At 54.5% G+C, this 21,699-nt stretch overlaps 2 protein-coding genes across 2 annotated transcripts in view; both read left to right on the forward strand.

Moving 5' to 3' along the window:
* Positions 1–4,215, forward strand: TLCD3B (TLC domain containing 3B). The gene is made up of 5 exons (XM_075738765.1): positions 1–173; positions 735–818; positions 1,933–2,152; positions 3,113–3,208; positions 3,902–4,215. Exons 1-5 carry the CDS (start codon positions 49–51, stop codon positions 4,178–4,180), a joined length of 804 nt encoding a protein of 267 aa, XP_075594880.1. The 5' UTR covers positions 1–48; the 3' UTR covers positions 4,181–4,215.
* Positions 245–21,699, forward strand: part of WDR13 (WD repeat domain 13) — a 57,013-nt gene continuing 35,558 nt past the window's right edge. The window contains exon 1 of the mRNA XM_075738730.1: positions 245–251. The gene's annotated coding sequence lies outside the window, so the exon portion shown is untranslated. The remainder of the gene's footprint in view (positions 252–21,699) is intronic.

Here is a 21,699-nt window from a genome sequence, read left to right on the forward strand (position 1 = left end):
CCCCCGAGGCCCCGCCCCCCGGCCCCGCCCCCGGCCCCGGCGGTCCCCATGGCCCCCCCCGGGTCGGCGCTGGCCGCCGGGCTCCTGTTCTTCCCCGGGCTCTTCCTGCTGGGCAGGGCCGCGCTGCGCCGCCTGCGCTGCCCCGAGCCCCACGCAGCCATCCTGGCCGCCAGGTACGGGGGGGCACGGGGAGGGGACGGGGAGGGGACGGGGATGGGGCCGGGGACGGGGCCAAGGAGGGACGGGCAGGGGGATGGAGGGGGACAATGGGTGGAGGGGGACAGGGAGGGGACGGGGCTGGGGACAGGGACAGGGGCGGGATGGGACCAGGGAGAGGCCGGGGGTGGATGCGGCACAGGGTCAGGGATGGAGGGAGAGGGACGGGGACGGGGATGGGGACGGGGGGATGGACGTGGCGCAGGGAGGGGACAGGGATGGAGGGCAGAGAGGGGCAGGGGCGGCTCAGGGCCAGGGAGGGGACGGCGATGGACGTGGCACAAGGAGAGGGATGGCGCGGGGACAAGGGCACCCTGGGGACGGGGATTAGCGGCACATGGACGGTGACGGTGGCAGCGCTGGGGGGGACAAGGGCGGCTTAGGGACAGCCGCGGAGGTGGCACGGGGTGGGGACGGCACGGCGGGGGCTGCTGCTGGCCCCTCGTGTCCCCCCCTGTGTCCCCCCCCCGGATGTCCCCGTGTCCTCACATCCCCCCCGTGTCCCCCCGTGTCCCCAGGCTGGTGTCCTCGGTGCAGGCGGTGATGGCCTCCACGGCTGGGTACATCATCTCCTCCTCCTGCCATCACGTCATCGATGACCAGTGAGTCCCCTGGCACCCATGGGTGACACCCCCCAGCACCCGTGGGTGACATCGGCCCACAGCACCCCTACAGCACCCATGGGTGCCTCCCAGCTCCCTGGCACTCTGCAGCACCCATAGGTGATGACAATGACCCATGACAGCCCCCAAGCACCCATGGGTGTCCTGTCAGGCCAACACCACCCATGGGTGCCCCCCACAACCCTCCCAAGCACGAATGTGTACCCCACAGCACCCATGGGTGTCCTCTCAGCCCCATAGCACCCATGGGTGACTCACAGCCCCACAGATCACCTCCATCACCCGTGGGTGACCCCTTACCCCCCCACCCCCCAAGGGTGTCCCTCTCGAACCCTCCCAAGCACCCATGTGTACCCCACAGCACCCATGGGTTCCCCCCAGCTCCCTGGCACCCTGCAGCACCCATGGGTGATGACCATGACCCATGACAGCCCTCAAGCACCCATGTGTAACCCCAGCCCCACAGCACCCATGTGTACCCCACAGCACCCGTGGGTGCCCCTGATCCCCAGCCCCCATGGGTGCTCCTGCAGCACCCCCCCCCCCCACAGGTGACCCCTCAGCCTCCCCACCAGCACCCATGGGTGCTCCCCCCCCTCCCCTCCCCGGTCCCTCCCCCAGTTCAGCACTGGCCGGTGCCTGGATGCCCCGGTCCCTTGGGTGGGGGTAGAGGTGGGGGTGGGGGAGGGGCGGTGTGACCTCCTGGGTCCCTGGGGGGGTGGGGGAGGGGATGAAGCCGAGCAGCTGCGCGGGGGCTCAACCGGGATTAACCCCGATGCCTGGTGGGGGGAGGGGCGGCTGGGACAGCTGGGTCCCCTGGGGGTGGGGGAGGGGAGTGACGAAGACCTCCCCCGACACCTGGGTGTCGTGTCCATCCCATCCCGTGTGTCGTTCCCCCCCCCCCCCAAACTGGGGTCCCCAAGGTCCCCCCTGGACATCTGGGTGCCCCAAGGAGGTGCCATGGGGTTCCCCGAGCTCCTGGGCCCCCCACATTGGGGTCTCCTGTGGGTCCCCAAACTCCTGGGCCCCCCACATTGGGGTCTCCTGTGGGTCCCCCCGGACACCTGGATCCCCTGATGTCACCCCCCTCCAGGCACTGGCTGGCGGGGGCGTACCCCCAATTCGCCGTCCCCTACTTCATCTACGACGTCTACGCCATGTTCCTCTGTCACTGGCACCGGGGACGGGTGAAGGGACACGAGGTGGCACCTCCTCCATCCTTGAGGGCGGCCGCCGGCGCCTACCTGCGCAAGGACATGCTGATGGTGCTCCACCACGCCGCTATGGTGCTCGTCTGCTTCCCTGTGGCCGCCGTGAGTGGGGACGGGGACGCGGGAGGGTTGGGGACACCTCAGGGACACGGGGATATGCCGGGGACATGGGGTTGGCTCGGGGATGTGGGACGGAGGGACATCACCTTGGGATGGACGTGCTCATGAAGGTCCACCATAACCCTGTGGTGCTTGTTGACTTCCCTGTGGCTGTAGGGGTGGAAATGGAGACATGGAGACGCTTGGGGACAACGGGTTGGGGTGATTTGGGGATCTGGGATGGAAGGACATCATCTCAGGATGGACATGCTCGTAGAGGTCCACTACACCTTCATGGTGTTTACTGGTTTCCCCATGGCCATGGGGAGTGAAGATGGGGACATGGGATGGTTGGGGATGCCATTGGGATGGGTTGGGGACAGGGGGTTGGCTCAGGGACATGGGATAGAGGGACATTACCTTGGGATGGATGTTGTCATGGAGGTCCACCAGGCCACCATGGTGCTCATCTGCTTCTCCATGGTCACTGTGAGCAGGGATGGGGACGCGGAGGCCTTGGGGACACCTCAGTGACATGGGAAAGGGTTGGGGACATGGAGTTTGCTTGGGAATGTAGGATGGAGGGATGTCACCTTAGGATGGACGTGGTTATGGAGGTCCACCATGCCACTATGGTCCTTGCTGACTTCTGCATGACTCTGGGGATGGGGACCCGGAGACATTTGGGGACATGGGGTGGGGGGACATCAACTTGACACACACGTGCTCCTGGAAGTCTAGCACGCCACCTTGGTGCTTGATGGCTTCCCCGTGGCCATGGGGAGCGGGAATGGGGACAAGGTCCCCTTGGGGACACCTGGGGGACAGGGAGATGGGGACAGCCCAAGTTGGGCACGCCTGTTCCCTTGTCCTCCAACCACCCGTGCCCTTGTGTGACCTGTGTGTCCTCATGTCGCCCCGTCTCCTTGTGCCCCCCCGCAATGTCCCCATGTGTCCCCCCAGCTGTGGCGCCAGGGGAAGGGCGACTTCTTCTTGGGGTGTCTCCTGATGGCCGAGCTAAGCACCCCCTTTGTTTGTCTCGGCAAGGTCCTCATCCTGGTGAGTCTGGACGCGTGGGTCCTCCCAAGGGCGGGGGGTGACTGGGGGGTCCCAACCTCCTGGGCCACCAACCCCTGGGTCTCCAGGAGGACATCTTGGGTGGCTATGGGTCCTCCAAATCCCTGGTGTCTCCATACAGACATTGGGTGGCCACGGGTCCCTCAACCCCTGGGTAGATGTGGGGTGGCCATGGGTGTCTGAAGCCCTGGGATCCCCATACAGACACAGGGAGGCCATCAGTCCTCAGCGCCCTGCTCCCCAGGAGGACATCTTGGTTGACCATGGGTCCCTCAACCCCGGGTAGATATGGGGTGGCCATGGGTCCCCAGCCCCTGGGTAGACGTGGGGTGGCCATGGGTCCCCCAGTCTGTGGGTCCCTCAACCCCTGGGTAGATGTAGGGTGGCCATGGGTCCTCCAACCCCTGGGTCCCTCAAGCCCTGCATAGATATGGGATGGCTACATGGACACCAACCCCTGGTGTCTCCAGGAGAACATCTGAGGTGTCCATGGGTCCCTCAACCCCTGGGGTCCCCATACAGACATCGGGTGCCCGTGGGTTCCCAACCACCTGCTCCCTGGGAGAACATCTAGGTTGACCATGGATCCCTCAACCCCATCTCCCCCCAGTCCCCCCCAACCTCCCACATACCTGGGTCCCCCTTCACCCTCTCTTCTCCCCTCCTCCCTTGCAGTACAAGCGCCAGCACACGGTTCTCCACAAGCTCAACGGAGTGGCCTTGCTGGTGACCTTCCTCCTCTGCCGTGTCCTCCTCTTCCCCTACCTCTACTGGGCCTACGGGCGTCAGCGGGGCATGTCGCTGCTGCAGGTGCCGGGCGCCCTGCCCCCCGTCTACAACGCCGCCGCCGCCGCCCTCCTGGCCCCCCAACTCTACTGGTTCGCCCTCATCTGCCGGGGGGCTTGGCGCCTCTTCCGCGCCCCTCCTCCTCCCCCCCCCCGTCAGCCCCCCTGAGCCCCGGACGGACCCCGACACCCCCACCCACCACCAGCACCCTGGAGATCCGCAGGGGTGGGAGGGCGGGTGGGGGAGGGGGCTGGGGGATCTATGGGGCACCCCGAGGTCCCTATGGGGCATTCCAACGTCCCTGTGGGTCACCCTGAGGTCCCTGTGGGGCACCCTGTGGGGTCCTGTGGGGCACCCTGAGGTCCCTATGGGGCACCCTGAGGTCCCTATGGGGCACCCTGGCAGGTCCTGGGGTCCTATAGGGCACCCCGAGGTCCCTGTGGGGCACCCTGTGGGGTCCTGTGGGTCACCCTGAGGTCCCTATGGGGCACCCTGAGGTCCCTATGGGGCACCCTGGCAGGTCCTGGGGTCCTATAGGGCACCCCGAGGTCCCTATGGGGCACCCTGGGGGGGGGGGTCCTGAGGTCCCTATCGGTCACCCCGAAGTCCCTGTGGGGCACCCTGGGGGGTCCTGGGGTCCTATGGGGCATTCTGGCATCTCTGTGGGGCACCCCAAGGTCCCTATGGGTCACTCCCAGGTCCCTGTGGAGCACCCTGGTGGGTCCTGGGGTCCCTATGGGTCACCCTGAGCTCCCTGTGGGGCACCCTGGGGGGTCCTGCGGCCCTATGGGGCACCCCAAGGTCCCTGTGGGGACCCTGAGGTCCCTGTGGGGCACCCTGGGGAGTCCTGGGGTCCCTGTGGGGTGTCCTGGGGTCCCTATGGGTCACCCTGGGGCTTTCTGGAGTCCCTGTGGGACACCCCGAAGTCCCTATGGGTCACCCTGAGGTCCCTGTGGGGCGCCCCGATGGGTCCTGGGGTCCCTGTGGGGCACCCCGAGGTCCCTCTGTGTCTCCCTGGCCGTGGTGTCCCCAAGCTGCACCCATGGGTGCCCCCAAGGAGTCACAGCCCCCGGCCCTGGGGCCACCCATGGCTGGAGCCAGGGTCTGTCACCGTCCCCAGGGTGGGGTGTGACTGTCCCCAAGGGGATGTGACTGTCCCCAGTGGGTGTCACCATCCCCAGGGGTGTCACCATCTCTACGGCTGCCACCGGTCTCGGGGGTGTCACCATCCATATGGGGTCCCCACGGGTGTCACCGTCACCATCCATCGGGGTGTCCCCAGCAGGTGTCACCATCCCCAGGGGTGTCACCATCCCCGGGGGTGTCACCATCCATCGGGGTGTCACCCCCCGTGGGTGTCCCCAGGCCGGGGGGGTCCCCGCAGTGTCCCCGTTTCCCCCCCCCCACGGGCGCAGCGGCTGGACGCACATTAAAGGACTTCGGGGACGTCCCAGCCTCCTGCTTGGGGGGGGGGGGGGGGGGGGGAGGGACGACAGCGCTGGGGACGCCGTGACATCACCAACCATTATGGATTGGGACCCCTCCCAGTACAAACTGGAACCCCTGAGCCCTCCTAGTACAGACTGGAGCCCATCCCATTAGAAAATGGATCCTCTGGCTGCCTCCCAGTATGGATTGGGAACCCTCCCATTATAAACTGGGTTCCTTTAACTCCTCCCAGTACAAACCGGATCCCCCAGACCCGTCCCAGTACTGACTGGGCATGATCCCAGTACGAACCGAGTCCCCTTATCCTCTCCCAGTATAGTCTGGCCCCCCTCCCAGTACAAACTGGAACACCTTATCCCTCCTAGTACAGACTAAAGCTTCTCCCAGCATGAGTTGGATCCCTTTCATCCCCTCCCAGTACAGACTGGTCACCATAACCATTACAAACTGGATCCCTTTAACCCTTCCCAGGTCAGAATGGACCCTGTCCCAGTACAAACTGGATCCCTTTAACACCTCCCAGTACAGATTGGGCACTGTCCCAGTAAAAGCTCTGTCCCCTCCCAGTATGGAATGGGTTACATCCCAGTACAAACTGGATCCCCCAGGCCCATCCCAGTACGGACTTGGTTACATCCCAGTACAAACTGGATCCCCCAGGCCCATCCCAGTATGGACCGGGTTACATCCCAGTACAAACTGGATCCCCCAGACCTGTCCCAGTACAGACCGCATCATCCACAAGCCTACCTGAGTGTGGAGACCACCCCTGGAGCCCCCCCCCCGAAATGTTCCTGGAGTGGCTGAAGCACCCCAAGCACGTCTTCTCCTCATGAATGTCTTCTCTCCTGGCCGGCCGGGCTGGTGGCAATGGTTGGGCTTGTGGTGGCCACCCAGAACCACCCCGGAGTCATTCTCGGTCAGGTTGGACGGGGCTCTGAGCAGCCTGGGCTGGTTGAAGATTGAGTGGACCTTCAGCAAGTTTGCTGATGATGCCGAGCCGTGTGGTGGGTCGACATGCTGGAGGGCAGGGATGCCGTCCAGAAGGACCCGGACAGGCTGGAGAGGTGGGACCGTGTGAACCACATGAAGTTCAACAAGGTCCTGCACGTGGGTCGGGTCAGTCCCAAGCAAAGCTCCAGGCTGGGCAGGGAATGGATGGAGAGCAGCCCTGAGGAGAAGGGCTTGGGGGTGTTGGTGGATGAGAAGCTCAGCATGAGCCAGCTGTGTGCACTCATGGCCCAGAAAGCCAACCGTGCCCTGGGCTGCATCAACAGCAGCGTGACCAGCAGGTCGAGGGAGGAGACTCCCCCCCCCCACTCTGCTTCCATGAGACCCCCCTGCAGTACCACGTCCAGCTCTGGGGTCCCCAGGACAAGAAGGACATGGAGCTGTTGAAGCAAGTCCAGAGGAGGCCACAAAGATGATCAAAGGGCTGGAGCACCTCTGCTATGCAGCCAGACTGAGAGACTTGGGGTTGTTCAGCCTGGAGAAGGCTCGGGGAGACCTTAGAGCCCCTTCCAGTCCCTGCAGGGGCTCCAGGAAAGCTGGAGAGGGACTTTTCATCAGGGAGTGTAGTGATAGGACAGGGGATCATGGGTTTAAGCTAAAAGAGGGAGATGAAATCTGACAAAGAAGTTCTTCCCTGTGAGGGTGCTGAGGCCCTGGCACAGGGTGCCCAGAGAAGCTGTGGCTGCCCCTGGCTCCCTGGCAGTGTTCAAGGCCAGGTTGGATGGGGCTTTGGGCAACCTGGGCTAGTGGGGGGTGTCCCTGCCCATGGCAGGGAGTTGGAACTAGATGATCTTTGAGGCCCCTTCCAACCCAAACCAGTCTGGGATTCGCTAAGATTGCAGGGGGATGGTTGGATGAGATGGCCTTTAAAGGTTCCTTTCCAACCCAAACCATTCTATGATTCTAAGTTGAATTTTTGACTGTATGTTTTCAAGTGAAACATTTATTTTACCCAATTTCGGATGGGTTTTAATCCAGTTTACGTCAAACTGTCTGTAGGGAATTGATAGAACTGGGCTGTGAAGATGCAAGTTTGGCCTTTACATTGAAAAGCTGCCTTGTGGAAGCAAACTCCTTTGTGACGGCATTTTTTATTCTTCAGAAATGTAAGTTTAAAAAAAAAAGCTGCAGACTTAGACTTATTTTAGACTATGTTGCAGCTTAACGAACCCTCTGGCTCAGGTGAGGTTATCGAATCACCCTCGTTCTTAATGCATCCTTTTTTTCTTTTTTGATTGTGGCATAAAGCATCCCGTCTTCTAGAGAAAACAGACGCATTTCCACAAGTGCCATGGGCCACCCCATCATGCTCAGGTTTTCCTCATCGGCATCTTAGTCCCCCTTTTAAACGTGAACTGTTATCATCAATGATTAACAGCCATGCATCAAAGTCTCCTGCAATTTTATAAATTACCTGTTTTTAACCTGTCCATAGACATTTGTCTGTGACTCCTAGGAAATGACAGGATGGGCTTGAAGCAAAGAGAAGGTTGCCCGAACAAGTTTAAACTAAGATCACTGGTGTTTCTCAAGGCGCCCTGATTTGACCCATGGAGAAGACGCTAAAGCCCAAGGCAGAGAGAACATTTCGATGATGAAGCTGGAAAAAAGCGCAGAACAGCCGATTATCTGGAGGCATGGCAGGGTGAGAAATCAAGAACCTGAAGAAAACATGTCCAGAGGAGAGGAGAGAAGAGAAGAAGAAGAGAAAGAAGAAGAGAAAGAAGAAGAGAAAGAAGAAGAGAAGAGAAGAGAAGAGAAGAGAAGAGAAGAGAAGAGAAGAGAAGAGAAGAGAAGAGAAGAGAAGAGAAGAGAGAGAAAGAAGAGAAAGAAGAGAAAGAAGAGAAAGAAGAGAAAGAAGAGAAGAGAAGAGAAAGAAGAGAAGACCCAACTCTCCAAGAACTTTCCATGGGTGCTGCAGCAGGAAGAGAGCACGCTCTGACACTGAGGAGCAGGAGAAGCTGAACGGAAGCCAACCAGCCCGTCAGTCTCGCAAGCAGAGGTGCACTCACAGCGGGGAAGGACAGAAGCACAGTGGCCATCAGCTGGCGAAGGGCAGCAGAAGACTTTACCACCCTTCCCACAGGGAAAGAATGAACCGTGGTGATGGTCCAAGCTCAGGAGAAGAGCTGCCTTGCAGAAGAGAGAAAAGCCAGAGCAGAGGAAGAGCCTTTCTGGCAGAGCCTCCTTCACTGGTTCCTAGTGCTCATATGCGACAGGAGACGGTGGAGAGAAAGAGTTCTGGCACTGAGCTAAGGACCTGGAGAAATTTGAGGCCAACAGCCACAGCTCTTCTGAAGGATTTTCACAGAAGCCAAAGGTTTCGCCATCCCCTGTCTGGAGTGCAAGGTGGCTGGAACAACCACAAAGCGTCTGGTCCGTGGATCAGCAGGTCAGGGACAACCTGGAAATTGTCCCTTGACCAACATGCACCAGCTGATTCCGAGTTTGTGGGTTCTTGACAGGCAAACGAAAACTGAAGCCCCAGGAAGACAACGTCCCTGTGCAGAGGGTGGTGACAGCACAACCAAAAAGAAAGAATGGAAGACAGAAGCAAAAGGTTTCTGGTGATCAAAAGATAAAAAAATACAGGAAGGTGAAGAAGGAGGAAGAAAAGTAAGCAAGGCTTGCAGCCTCATCAAGAGAAATGAGCACGTACAGATGTGAGGGGAAAAAAATTGCCCTGGAGCAGAACATCTCCGTTGCTGCTCACATACAGGCTCATGTTATTCACGTTATCTCCTTGCCAGTGTGACCTTTGGTGCAAGAGAGGAGACCAGGGAATGGCGGACATTGCCACTGATGGCCATCAACAGGGTCACGGTTTTGTGAAGAAAAGGAGTTTCCACTCTCTGCTTCCTTGTTGCAGTGAAGAAGTTGGTTTCTCCTAGCAAACTTGGGCAGCAGGGTTGGAGGAAAAATACAGCAGCGATGACGCTTGAACGTGATTTTTGCCGTGTCCTACAGGGGCTGCAGTTGAAGCACCTTTTCTGAGCTGACTGAAAGGCATCTCCTATTTGCAAATTTTCTGAGGCAAAAACCAAGCAGAAAGGTGCAGGAATAGCTTCTCGCAGGCGGCATAGACCAACCAGCTCCCAACTCTGCTGTGAGCAAAGGCGCTTCTCCTTTGGAATGTGGAGAAGAGTCATAAGGGCCAGGCCACGGTCTGGGAGCTCGGACAGGCTCTCAGCATGACTGCTTTTTTTCTAATTCTTGTTTGGTTATCCGAAGAATCGGTCATCGTTCTGACCCAAGGATTCTGCCACCGATTTATTCCGCCCCGCGATGTTACAGAGGCAGACAGCTTCTTCTGGGGATTCTGGGCAGAATGATGATGGCATGAAGTCATAGTTACAATTAAAGCTTTATTTTTTTCACCAGAATATTATAAGCAGCATAGCATTTCACAATCAGAGCAGCAGAGGATTTCTACAAGCAGCATCAGCATAGCACGGTATTATAAGTAGAGGGGGAGAAGAGGTCCGCCTGTCACACAGGACCTTGAGGGCCTGATGAGGAGGAGAAAGGCATCCAATACACAACCAGGTGAGTCACAGAACGTGGCCTTTTGCCTCGTGAAATGATGTTCGTTATGCTAACTACCAGTCACAAGTGCAATTGCTCATTACCTCCATGAAAGCGTTCTTGAAGTGCTGGGAGGGCAGCAATGCAGGTCCCAAATACCGGCTTAGACTTGGGACACTAGTGGCCTGGATTGGGTGGAGCGGAACATCAAGGGGACAGGTTCGGTGGGCAAGATCCTCTCCTGGGCTGCAGGGTCACTCCTGTGTTTGGCAAAGTCATCATGTTCCAGCGGTGCCAATCAACAGTCTGTGGCACCTGGGCAGGACCATCACAGACTAGTTGGTCTCCTGCGCTCTGAACTTGCAGAGATGTACAGAGGTGGCAAAACTTTTTGGCGAAGAAGAGCCTCCAAAAATTCTGATTGCCACTTAATGTCTACGCTGCTCTGTCAACCAAGTCCAGCTCATGTACCAAGCCCAATATACCCAATACTCCCTTATCAGCAAAGCTATTTATAGACTTTTACATTTAATAACTTAGATTCCTAATCTTAGTGTGTTGCCAAATGCCTAATCTGTTCACTTTTGCTCCGAACTTGGGCTGCTCTAAAACTTTAGTTTAGCAACGGCAAGCTTTTTACATACTAGTAGCCGCTACTTTAGGTAGGAAATGACTTGCTCTCAGCTTGCTATCATTTAAGATTTACTCTAGTAGCTGAAAAGGATATAAAAGCATTGATGTAAATAAGAGAGACACTGCAAGGGAACATGTGCAAAAATTCTTCTACAGCATCATACTTGAGGATAATTTCTTTGCAAAGTTGCACGTTTGGCTTGCAGTTCGATCAGACCAAGGAGCAGGGCCTTTTCTGCTTGTGCTCGGATTTCTTATGCCCAGTGAAGCCTGTTTGAGCATACACACACAAAAAAAATTAAACATATGTCTTGCTTTCAGAGGATATGCTCTAATGTTAAGTCTGTTCAAGTCTCTAAAAAAATATCACCCCCAAACAAACAACAAAACAACCCCAAAACAGCAATATCAAAAATGAGGCTACATGCTTACCTGATTTTTTTTTTTTTATTCCATGAAATGCTGGGTTATTGTTTCTTGTTTCATTTATGGAAGGCCAAATCCTAGATAAGCTCATTTCTTACATGCAGATTTGACTCTGTCACCCAATATGTGTGTGAAATCCACCCAGAGTATATTTATTCCTGTAGAAGACACTCCTAAAGCATCAAGCTTTGGATTGTGGCAGCAGCTTTTGGAGTAGAAGATGATAGCAAAGTTAGACCACTTCTTTTTTTTTTGTTTGTCTCAGTTAAAGCACTGTTAGGTACTACAGTGATGGGCAACACATCCAGTCTGAAGACACTTTTGTGACTTGGCGTTTCCAATGTCAGTAATGTCCAACGAGGGCAGATATATCCTAGAACCTGGAAGCCCTGCCAGCTGGTTCTGGTCAGCTTTCTTGTTGCCTTTACAAATGACAGCACTGAAATATATTAATTTTAAAATCTTCCTTTGTTTTTCTTTTTTTTTCCCAGGCATCTGCAGAGGAAGAATACTAAAAAAGTCAAAGTCTCGCTGCTCCGAGTGCAGTGGGCACAGGGGCAAAATGAGATGAAAGATAAAGGATAAAGGGATTTATCCTGAGCAGGCACGCTGTGGGGGGAAGGGGCAAAACAAACCTCCCCAAGACAGAGGGGGGTGGAAAAAACCAGACATTCCAAAAGGGACATGAAGAATAAAAGCCACCGAAGCAAGGCTGTGGGCAAATTGGATGCACCAAGCGGAGGCTAAAAAGAAGAAAGCCTTGCCGAGCAGAGCAGGAGCCAAACTGACAATCCTGAGGTGGACAGGAGTAAAACCAACTGCCCCAGGCAGGACTGGGGATAACGAGATGTTCTGAGTGGTTGGGCAGGGGTCAAACTGGCCATCTCAAGTAGGGCAGCAAGAATGATGAGGAGCAATACTCCCTGTCCGCCAAGCAGGAACAAGGGGTTAGACCAGATGCCCCCAGTGGGGACAATCCAAAACTGCATCAGCCAAGCACGACAGGAGCGAAACTGTCACTGTGTCACACAAGGTTAAGATTAGATATTAGGAAAAATTTCTTCACTGAAAGAGTGGTCAGGCATTGGAACAGGCTGCCCAGAGAGGTGGTGGAGTCACCATCCCTGGAGGTGTTCAAACGACATGTAGCCGTAGCACTTTGGGACATGGTTTAGTAGACACGGTGGTGTTGGGTCGATGGTTGGACTTGATTATCTTAGAGGTCTTTTCCAACCTTAAGATTCTATGATTTCCCTGAGGGGGAATCTGGCAAAGCTGTGGCTGACAGAAAGCTAAGAAACCCTGGAGGGAGGGGAAAATGTAAAGATGTGAAAAAGGCCCCTGCAAAGGTTGTTCAGAGCTCCAGGGGACGAGAGCAGCTGGGTGGGGACGTGGTAGCCAGACAAGGTCAACCCAGTGCTGTTGCTGAAGGTGTTTCTTTGGTAACGCTAGTTCAGAATCTGCATGGGGCTGTATGTCAGGGGCAGATCAAATTCATTGGAAAAGAACCTCTAAGAGACCGAGTGTTTTGCTCCACGAGTCTCACGGACAGGGTCCTGTACCTGGGAAGAGTGGCACAGAACCCTCAGCATGTGGAGTGTTCCAGTCAAAGCAGTGAACAGTGAACAGAGTTACAGCTCTGGGCAGGTTTTTATTCATCCGGCTGGTGCGGCTCGGGGAAGAGGTGGTAGATGTGCTGGTGGCCAAACAGCCCTTCGCCAGCAGCAGTGGGGAAGCCCAGCATCCAAGCTGGCCTTCGGGGTAACTCGTCTCCTTCCATTGCCATGTGCACGCCTATGGAAATGGTTTTCAACCATTTCTCGTTTCCTGCCCGCTGCTCCTCAGCTTCCATCCTCTTGCACAGGTAATTCGGACCGAACTTTCATGACAGATAATTTAGCAAGTTGAAAAAGTCTCTTGTCCTAGATGCAGCTCCATGGCCATCTCTGGATAGAAAGTGTGATATTTCGAACAAATTCCTGACATGCCAGAAGGAAGTGGAAGCGGCTGGTGCCACAGACCAGAAGTCTGTGCTGCATCTTACAACCGTTTGGTTAAGCAGGTTAAAAAGTCTGTCGTGTGAAAGCATTGTCAGGCACATGGTGTTTTGCTTTCATGTCTGCTCGGTGAAAAGATAAGCTGGGAGTGCTTTGCAGCGAGGCTGTTTTGGGGATCTGGATAACTGTGGAGCTTTGTGTTCCAGCTGTAGGTTTTCCTTAAGGAAAAGGAAAGGCATGTCAGCTGTGCCTCGAATAACCCAGGTGAGGCTTGTAAACGGAGGAGCATGGCCGGGACACGAGTCTCAGCAGTGTCCAGGGGGGAAGGGTTCACACTCTTTCTTTCTCAAGTAAGAGACAGCTTTCAGCACTACAAAGTCAGAGGAGAAGCAGCAGTTAACGTAGCAGTCACTGCAGATGTAGAACAAACTTTGGAGCTGGGTTCCGGAGTAATAGTGTCTGTATCCAGGCTGCTTTTAAAGCTGGACAAATATTACTCTTCTAAGGGTGTTAGAGCACATTTCCCATCTTCACTGCTGCGAAACCTTGTTGCGGGACTTGTGGTTCTTCTGGAGAACCTTGCGGTGCTGGATGCTGTCCTGTGTGTAGTACTGACCTGCAATGGTGGGGCAGGAGCAAGAAGGTGAAATGGTTTGAAGTGTCAAGGTGAGGTAAGGTGAAATCGATGAATCTAATGGTGAGAAATGTCCCGACATCCCTAGTCTGAGGTGAGGATCTTCTCCTGTGCTCTGCTGGTAAAGCAGAGATGTGAAAGTACAGAGCGGCTGGAAAACAAGCCTGTTCATGGGAATAGAAATACCTCAAGACATTGATGAAACTTCAGCCTTGCTGTTACCTTCCCTGTGACGATTTTCACATGGTTTCTGTTTCTCCTTCTAGAGAGAATTGCTGAGGCTCTGGAGAATGGCTTCGCACTTCCGCAAAGTCATCCCATATGCCATACCTGGAGCGCTGGCACTTCTTGGCTGCTGGTGGCTCTATTCCCAGAGAAAAAAGCTTGCAAGCTATTCTGACCACAAGAAATAGCCGATGAAGAAGAGCACCAGGAAGAAATGCCAGAGAACGACTCAACACCCACCACAGAAGCAAGTGCTCCAGCGAGAGAGGCAGTCATCGAGGAAGAGGAATGCCCTGAGAAGGAAACCTCGACCTCCCTGCCGTCAGCAGGGTCGACGATGCCCTCTCTCCTGTGCCAAACTCCTGAGAGGCTAGATCTCTCACAGGAACTTCCAGAGCTGTCAGTAACACCACCTCCGCCCAGCACCCTTGAAGCTGACAGTGAGAAACCAGAAACACTGGGATCTCAAGATGAAAGCAGTGGCCCTGCTTGTGTCTCTCCCGTTCCGATCTCAGAGTGTCACTGCAGTGCTGCAGTGAGCCTTCCACAGGATTCAGGCTCCAGTGCCGACCAAGATCAGTGTGCAGCAGGTGGGTATGCCTTTGCTCTCAGACTTGCCACCACTGTAGGACCCAGAGACTTCAGGGTCTCTTACAAAGGGGTGAACAGGCTGGTCCCCTTTCAGCACAAATTAAATTCTTGCCTAAAGCTAGGCATGGGCTTGAGTAGCCCCGTGAAATGGGCCGTGCCTGGATGTAGGCCAGGCCGTTGAAGACCTTGCTGGTTTGAGACCTGCTCATACAAAGGGTTTCTGCTTCAGTTCAGGCAGCCTCTGGTCAGCACTGGCTGCTGCTCTGTGTTGATGGGCTGCTGCTGAATGGGAGCTGGAAGGCAGCAGGTTTGTGAGGTGCTGCTGGATGAAGCAGGGAAGTGCTCTGAGGAACTGTGATCAAACCAGTTGGTTGCAGACCAATTCTCCTGAAGACTTTTTGCTTCGAAGGGTAGATGCCCGCCAAGAAATGCCAACAGGGAGCAATGTTCCAGGAGTTCCTCCATCTGTCTCTGTGTTGCTGTGGCCTTCTAGATCCTGGATGGTGTGTGCCTGACAGAATGCAACGCTGTCTGAGCAAATGTTAGTTGACCTGTGTCACCTTGGAGATGGATGTTAAAATCCTTGAGAAGACCCTGTGATGCCAACAGCCCTTAATGACAGGATGTCTTTTGTAATTGCTCCAAAGCAGTTGGAACAAAGCTGCTTGTTGCAAGACATGGGAACTGAGTTTGCCAACAATGAAGGCGTAAGGCTACCAAACATTCTCACTCATGAAAGTAACCACGGCAAGAAAATGGTTTCGCCTTGTTGTGAAGGCTGGTGTGACAAGAAGGTACAAGAGCGTGTTGTGGAGCTTCAAGACTCTGGAGGGAAAGGAAGGTAGCCCGAGGCACAGAAATCAGTGTGGGTTTGCTGGGCTTTTGGCAAAGTAACAGAGTGTTTTCCAAAGCTGCGTCTTGAGCGGTAAATTTCCATGGCAGTGTTAGGCTTCCCCGATGCTTGTGTCTTGGAGGTTAGAGCTGGTTGTCTCCTGGGTGCTCCTGTACAGAACTTGAGGTTTAAAATATGTTTTTGTGCAAGAAAATCGTGTCATCTCTTTTCAAATGTCATTTCCCTGCAGTCATTGCCGAGGGAATGGCTCCACCACAACAGATACTCTTTCGCCCAGAGAAGATTTGCATGGAGTGGCAGCAATGACAGGGAGCTCGAGCGGGACTCACCAGCCTGGGCAATACATGTGTGTTGGTTTTGCGTGGCAAGGTTTTGGTAGCGGGGGCTACGGGGTGGCTTCTGTGAGAAGCTGCTAGAAGCTTCCCCTGTGTCTGATAGAGCCAATGCCAGCCGGCTCCAAGACGGACCTGCCGCTGGCCAAGGCCAAGCCAATCAGCGCCTCTGGGATAACATATTTAAGAAAGAGGAAAAAAAACAGTTAGAGAGCGCTTTTGCAGCCAGAGAGAGGAGTGAGAAGATGTAAGAACATCTGCAGACACCAAGGTCAGTGAAGAAGGAGGGGCAGGAGGTGCTCCAGGCGCCGGAGCAAGATTCCCCTGCAGCCCGTGGTGAAGACCATGGTGAAGCAGGCTGTCCCCCTGCAGCCCATGGAGGGAGGATGAGGGGGTGTAGAGACTCCACCTGCAGCCCATGGAGGACCCCACGCCGGAGCAGGTGGAGGAACCTGAAGGAGGCTGTGGCCCATGGGAAGCTCGTGCTGGAGCAAGCTCCTGGCAGGACCTGTGGATCCATGGAGAGAGGAGCCCACGCCAGAGCAGGTTTGCTGGCAGGACTTGTGACCCCGTGGGGGACCCACGCTGGAGCAGTTTGCTCCTGAAGGTCTGCACCCCGTGGAGGAGACTCACATTGGAGAAGGCTGTGAAGGACTGTCTTCCGTGAGAGGGACCCCATGCTGGAGCAGGGGAACGATGAGAGGAGTCCTCCCCCTGAGGATGAAGAAGCGGCAGAAACACTGCGTGGTGAACTGACCGTAACCCCCACTCCCCGTCCCCCTGTGCCGCTGAGGGAGGAGGAGGTTGAAGCTGGGAGTGAAGTTGAGCCCGGGAAGATGGGAGGGGTGGGGGGAGGTGTTTTTAAGATTTGGTTTTATTTCTCATTCCTCTACTCTCTTTTGCTTAGTAATAAATTAGATGAATTCCCTCTCTAAGTTCGGTCTGTTTTGCTCGGGATGATAATTAGAGAATGATCTCTCCCTGTCCTTATCTCGTCCCGTAAGGTTTGGTTTTTGTTTTTTTTATTATACCTTTTCTCCCCCGTCTAATGAAAGAGGGGAGTGATAGAACAGCTCTGGTGGGCATCTGGCCCTCAGCCAGGGTCAACCCACCACAAATAGCTAAAGCACCGGCGTGTTACCAAAACAGTTTTGGTCATAAATCCAAAGCACAGCACCATAGATATGAAGAAAATCAACTCCATCCCAGCCAGAGCCAGTACAAAGGGGTAGGCTGTTGCTTTTGGAGGCTATGAGGATGATAGTACTGCCACTCCTAACAGGGCAAGTGCTGTGACCATCTCTCTGGCCGTCCGCTGAACTGCCTCCAGTTTGCCAACGTCTCTCTGGCGTTACGGTGCACCAAAATATAAATATATATACAAATATAAAATATTTTTGGTACCAGCAATGGCTACACACCTGGGCTGGAAGACGGCCAGGACATCGCTGCTGTTCCTCTGCTGCTGCACTGGACAGGCTGGAGCTCCGGTGTGAACTCGAGTCCCAGGGGCTCTTACCTCTGGACAAGTCAAGGCTGGAAAAGGCACAATCCAAACCATCTGGGGGTGTGGAGAAGGCCAAGCCAGAGCAGATACACCCCTGCAGGGACTGTGGCCAGAGAGAAGCCCATGCTGGAGCAGGTACGCCTCAAAGGGTCTGTGGGCTGTGCATAAGCCCATGCCCTCAGTGTTCTCACACGGCTGGCCTCCTGGGAGAGACATTGTCCTTGTTTCAGCTGGGATAAAGTTACATTTTCTTACTTGCAGCTGGTACAGTGCTGTGCTTTGGATTTAGGATGAGAATAATGTGGACAACACACTGATGTTTTGATTGTTGCCAGGCAGTCAAGGATTTCTCTGCTTCTCATACCGGCCTGCCAACAAGAAGGTGGGGGCCACCCAAGAGGCTGGGAGGGGACACAGCCAAGAAAGCTGAACCAAACTGGCCAAAGGGATATTCCATACCATATGATGTCATGCTTAGTATATAGCCGGGGGGCGGCTGGCAGGTGCTCTGGCTCAAAACTAGCTGAGCATTCCCAACGTGGGGCTCGAGGGGTTGTGATAACGACAAGTCTGACCCAAGTGTGTTAAAACAAAGTTGTTATAAGCATTTATAATATTATTGAAACAGTCACTGGTCATAACGATGTTCTGTTTGGTTACGTGGCTCTGGTTTGTAAACCCGTGTTTACTCTATGCAATCCCTGTGGTGCTGTTTATCACCTCTGGGAGAGGGGGTCGTGGTCTCATGTTGTTGTATTGTGTGATAATGACTTATGATAAGATATCATTGACAGTCATGAGTCTGAGCTGGTATGTGTATGTAGCATTTCGGTCAGGCCCCTACCTCGGTCAATATCTTTCAGAATTGATTAATAATTGGACCCAATCTATGGGGAAGATGGGGGGGGATACCTTCTCCCACTCTTTCACCTCCTCTTTTCCCTTTTGGTTGGTTACAACAATTTTTGAGTATTTTGAATACCCTTGGAATGTTCATGCCAGTATATTCCTATTGCTAGGTCTCCTGAATGCTTTCCCACTCCTGTTCAGGGTTAGCAAAAATCTTTTCAAGAGTACCACCCAGGGATCTTCCCCAAGGCTGAGTGGTCAGGGCTGGCATGGCATGTGGGAGAGTATGGGCGGGTATCTAGAGACCTTTTCACCCCCAATGGTTTGGAGCTTCACTCCTGAACAATTGCAAGACCCTGATAAAATGGTAGAATATTTGAAAGGAAAATGCTGTGGGGATTCTAAGGAGACACAACTTACTGCGCTGTGCTGGGCCCTGGCCACAATCTATCAAACACTGCTTGATAGTAGACAGCACCATCCAGAGGGAGAGAGCGGACCCACAGGCACTGCAGCTGCCCAGGCCCCCGCAACAGGCACTGCAGCTGCCCAAACCCCTGCAACAGGCACTGCAGCTACCCAAACCCCCGCAACAGGCACTGTAGTTGAGCCAAAAGATCAACCCATACCAGTATCAGTTGCCCCTATACACAAAAAGAAATACAAAAGGAAATCGGTTCGCTTAGTGAAAGATGATGATGAACCAGGGCCATCTCGAGAACAAGAAGAAGAGCCAGAACCAGAAGTGATTACTTGATCCCTGTCCCTGAGTGAGCTGCGAGATATGTGGAAAGACTTCAGCCGCCTTCCAGGGGAGCACATTATTACCTGGCTGCTCCGCTGCTGGGATAACGGGGCCAGTAGCCTGGAATTGGAGGGCAGGGAGGCCAAGCAGCTAGGATCCTTGTCTAGGGAAGGGGGCATTGACAAGGCAATTGGGAAGAAGGCACAGGCCCTTAGCCTCTGGAGGCACCTCCTGTCAAGTGTGAGGGAAAGGTATCCTTTCAGCGAAGATGTCGTATGTCGGCCAGGCAAGTGGACCACTATGGAGAGAGGTATTCAATATCTGAGGGAATTAGCTGTGCGGGAGATGGTTTATTATGATCCGGACAACGCACAGTTGCCCACAGACCCCGATGAAGTCCACTGTACCCGACCCATGTGGCGAAAACTTGTGCGAGGTGCACCATCATCGTACGCCAACTCACTGGCAGTAATCGACTGGAAAAGTGAAGAGGCACCCACGGTGGACGAAGTGGCTGGCCGACTCCGGCAGTATGAAGAGAGCCTTTCTTCCTCCCTAGTCTCGGCTGTGGAGAAACTGTCTCAGGACGTCCGGCAACTCAAAGAGGATATATCTTACTCCCCACCTGTACAGACCCGCATTTCAGCTGTTAGGAGTAAGCGTTTTTCTGCTCCAGAGAGGGGATATAGAGCATACACACCACGAGGTATCCTGTGGTTTTTCCTGCATGACCACGGAGAAGACATGAGGAAATGGGATGGGAAGCCCACCTCAACCCGGGCACGCGTACCTGAGCTACAAGGCAAGACAGCTGTACAAAGGGACTCTTCCAGAAAGAATGCTGCTCCAGTTTCCACCGGGCAGCCCCCCAGACCAAGTGAAAGGCTAGATCGCACTTCTGATCCTCTTGAAGGGACTTCTAAGTCCTTTTTGCAAGAGGTGAGTAGTGACTATGACGAGCAGGATTAGAGGGGCCCTGCCTCCAGCCAGGTGGAGGAAAGGGACAATAGGGTTTATTGGACTGTGTGGATCCGATGGCCTGGCACATCGAACCCACAAGAGTACAAGGCCCTAGTGGACACAGGTGCACAGTGTACCCTAATGCCGTCGAACTATGAAGGGATGGAACCGATATCTATTTCTGGTGTGACGGGGGGATCCCAACAGTTGACTCTGTTGGAGGCTGAAGTAAGTCTAACTGGGAATGAGTGGCAAAAGCACCCCATTGTGACTGGGCCGGAGGCTCCATGCATCCTAGGCATAGACTACCTCCGGAAAGGGTATTTCAAAGACCCAAAAGGTTACAGGTGGGCTTTTGGAATAGCTGCCTTAGAAGCGGAGGAAATTGAACCATTGTCTAGTTTGCCTGGTCTCTCGGAGGACCCTTCTGTCGTAGGGTTGCTGAGGGTTGAAGAGCAACAGGTGCCGATTGCGACTACAACTGTGCACCGGCGGAAATACCGCACCAACAGAGACTCCCTGGTTCCCATCCACAAACTAATTCATCAACTGGAGGGTCAGGGAGTGATCAGCAGAACCCACTCACCCTTTAACAGTCCCATATGGCCAGTGCGGAAGTCCAATGGCGAGTGGAGGCTGACGGTAGGCTATCGTGGCCTGAATGAAGTCACACCGCCCATGAGTGCTGCCGTGCCGGATATGCTGGAACTTCAATATGAACTGGAGTCAAAGGCAGCCAAATGGTATGCCACAATTAATATCGCTAATGCATTTTTCTCGATCCCTTTGGCAGCAGAGTGCAGGCCACAGTTTGCCTTCACTTGGAGGGGTGTCCAGTACACCAGGAATCGACTGCCCCAGGGGTGGAAACACAGCCCCACCATCTGCCATGGACTGATCCAGACTGCACTGGAAAAGGGTGAAGCCCCAGAGCACCTGCAGTACATTGATGACATCATTGTATGGGGCAACTCAGCAGAGGAAGTTTCTGAGAAAGGGAAGAAAATAATCCAAATCCTGCTGCAGGCTGGCTTTGCCATAAAACGAAGGAAGGTGAAGGGGCCTGCGCAGGAAATCCAATTTTTAGGAATAAGGTGGCATGATGGGCGGCGTCAAATCCCTACGGATATTATCAACAAAATAGCAGCCATGTCCCCACCAACCAACAAAAAGGAGACACAGGCCTTCTTAGGCGTTGTGGGTTTCTGGCGAATGCACATTCCAAATTACAGTTTGATAGTAAGCCCTCTCTACCATGTAACCCGGAAGAAGAATGATTTCAAATGGGGCCCTGAGCAACGACAAGCTTTCGAACAAATTAAACAAGAAATAGTTCATGCCGTAGCTCTTGGGCCAGTCCGGGCAGGACCAGATGTAAAAAATGTGCTGTACACCGCAGCTGGGGAGAACGGCCCTACCTGGAGTCTCTGGCAGAAAGCACCAGGGGAGACTCGAGGTCGACCCTTGGGGTTTTGGAGCCGGGGATATAGAGGATCCGAGGCCCGCTACACTCCAACGGAAAAGGAGCTATTGGCAGCCTACGAATGGGTTCGAGCTGCTTCAGAGGTGATTGGCACTGAAGCACAGCTCCTCTTGGCACCCCGACTCCCAGTGCTGGGTTGGATGTTCAAAGAGAGGGCTCCTTCTACACATCATGCAACCGATGCTACGTGGAGTAAGTGGGTTGCGCTGATCACACAACAGGCTAGAATAGGAAGCCCCAGTCGTCCAGGGATTCTGGAAGTGATCACAGACTGGCCAGAAGGGAAAGATTTTGGAATGTCGCCAGAGGAGGAGGTGACACGTGCTGAAGAAGCCCCACCGTATAATAAACTAACAGAAGATGAGAAACCATATGCCCTCTTCCCTGATGGGTCCTGTCGCATCGTGGGAAAGCATCGAAGGTGGAAGGCTGCTGTATGGAGCCCTACATGGTGAGATGCAGAAGCT

Source organism: Balearica regulorum, chromosome 35 (genome assembly GCF_011004875.1).
Source record: "Balearica regulorum gibbericeps isolate bBalReg1 chromosome 35, bBalReg1.pri, whole genome shotgun sequence".
In the NCBI taxonomy this organism is placed as follows: Eukaryota; Metazoa; Chordata; class Aves; order Gruiformes; family Gruidae; genus Balearica; species Balearica regulorum.

What these genes read in the sequence shown, in the direction of transcription:
- TLCD3B (XM_075738765.1), top strand. Translation starts at nt 49, where the DNA reads ATGGCCCCCCCCGGGTCGGCGCTGGCCGCCGGGCTCCTGTTCTTCCCC. An exon ending in TCTGCTTCCCTGTGGCCGCC is followed by an intron (nt 2,153 to 3,112) that starts GTGAGTGGGGAC and finishes GTGTCCCCCCAG; the next exon opens with CTGTGGCGCCAGGGGAAGGG. An exon ending in TCGGCAAGGTCCTCATCCTG is followed by an intron (nt 3,209 to 3,901) that starts GTGAGTCTGGAC and finishes CCTCCCTTGCAG; the next exon opens with TACAAGCGCCAGCACACGGT.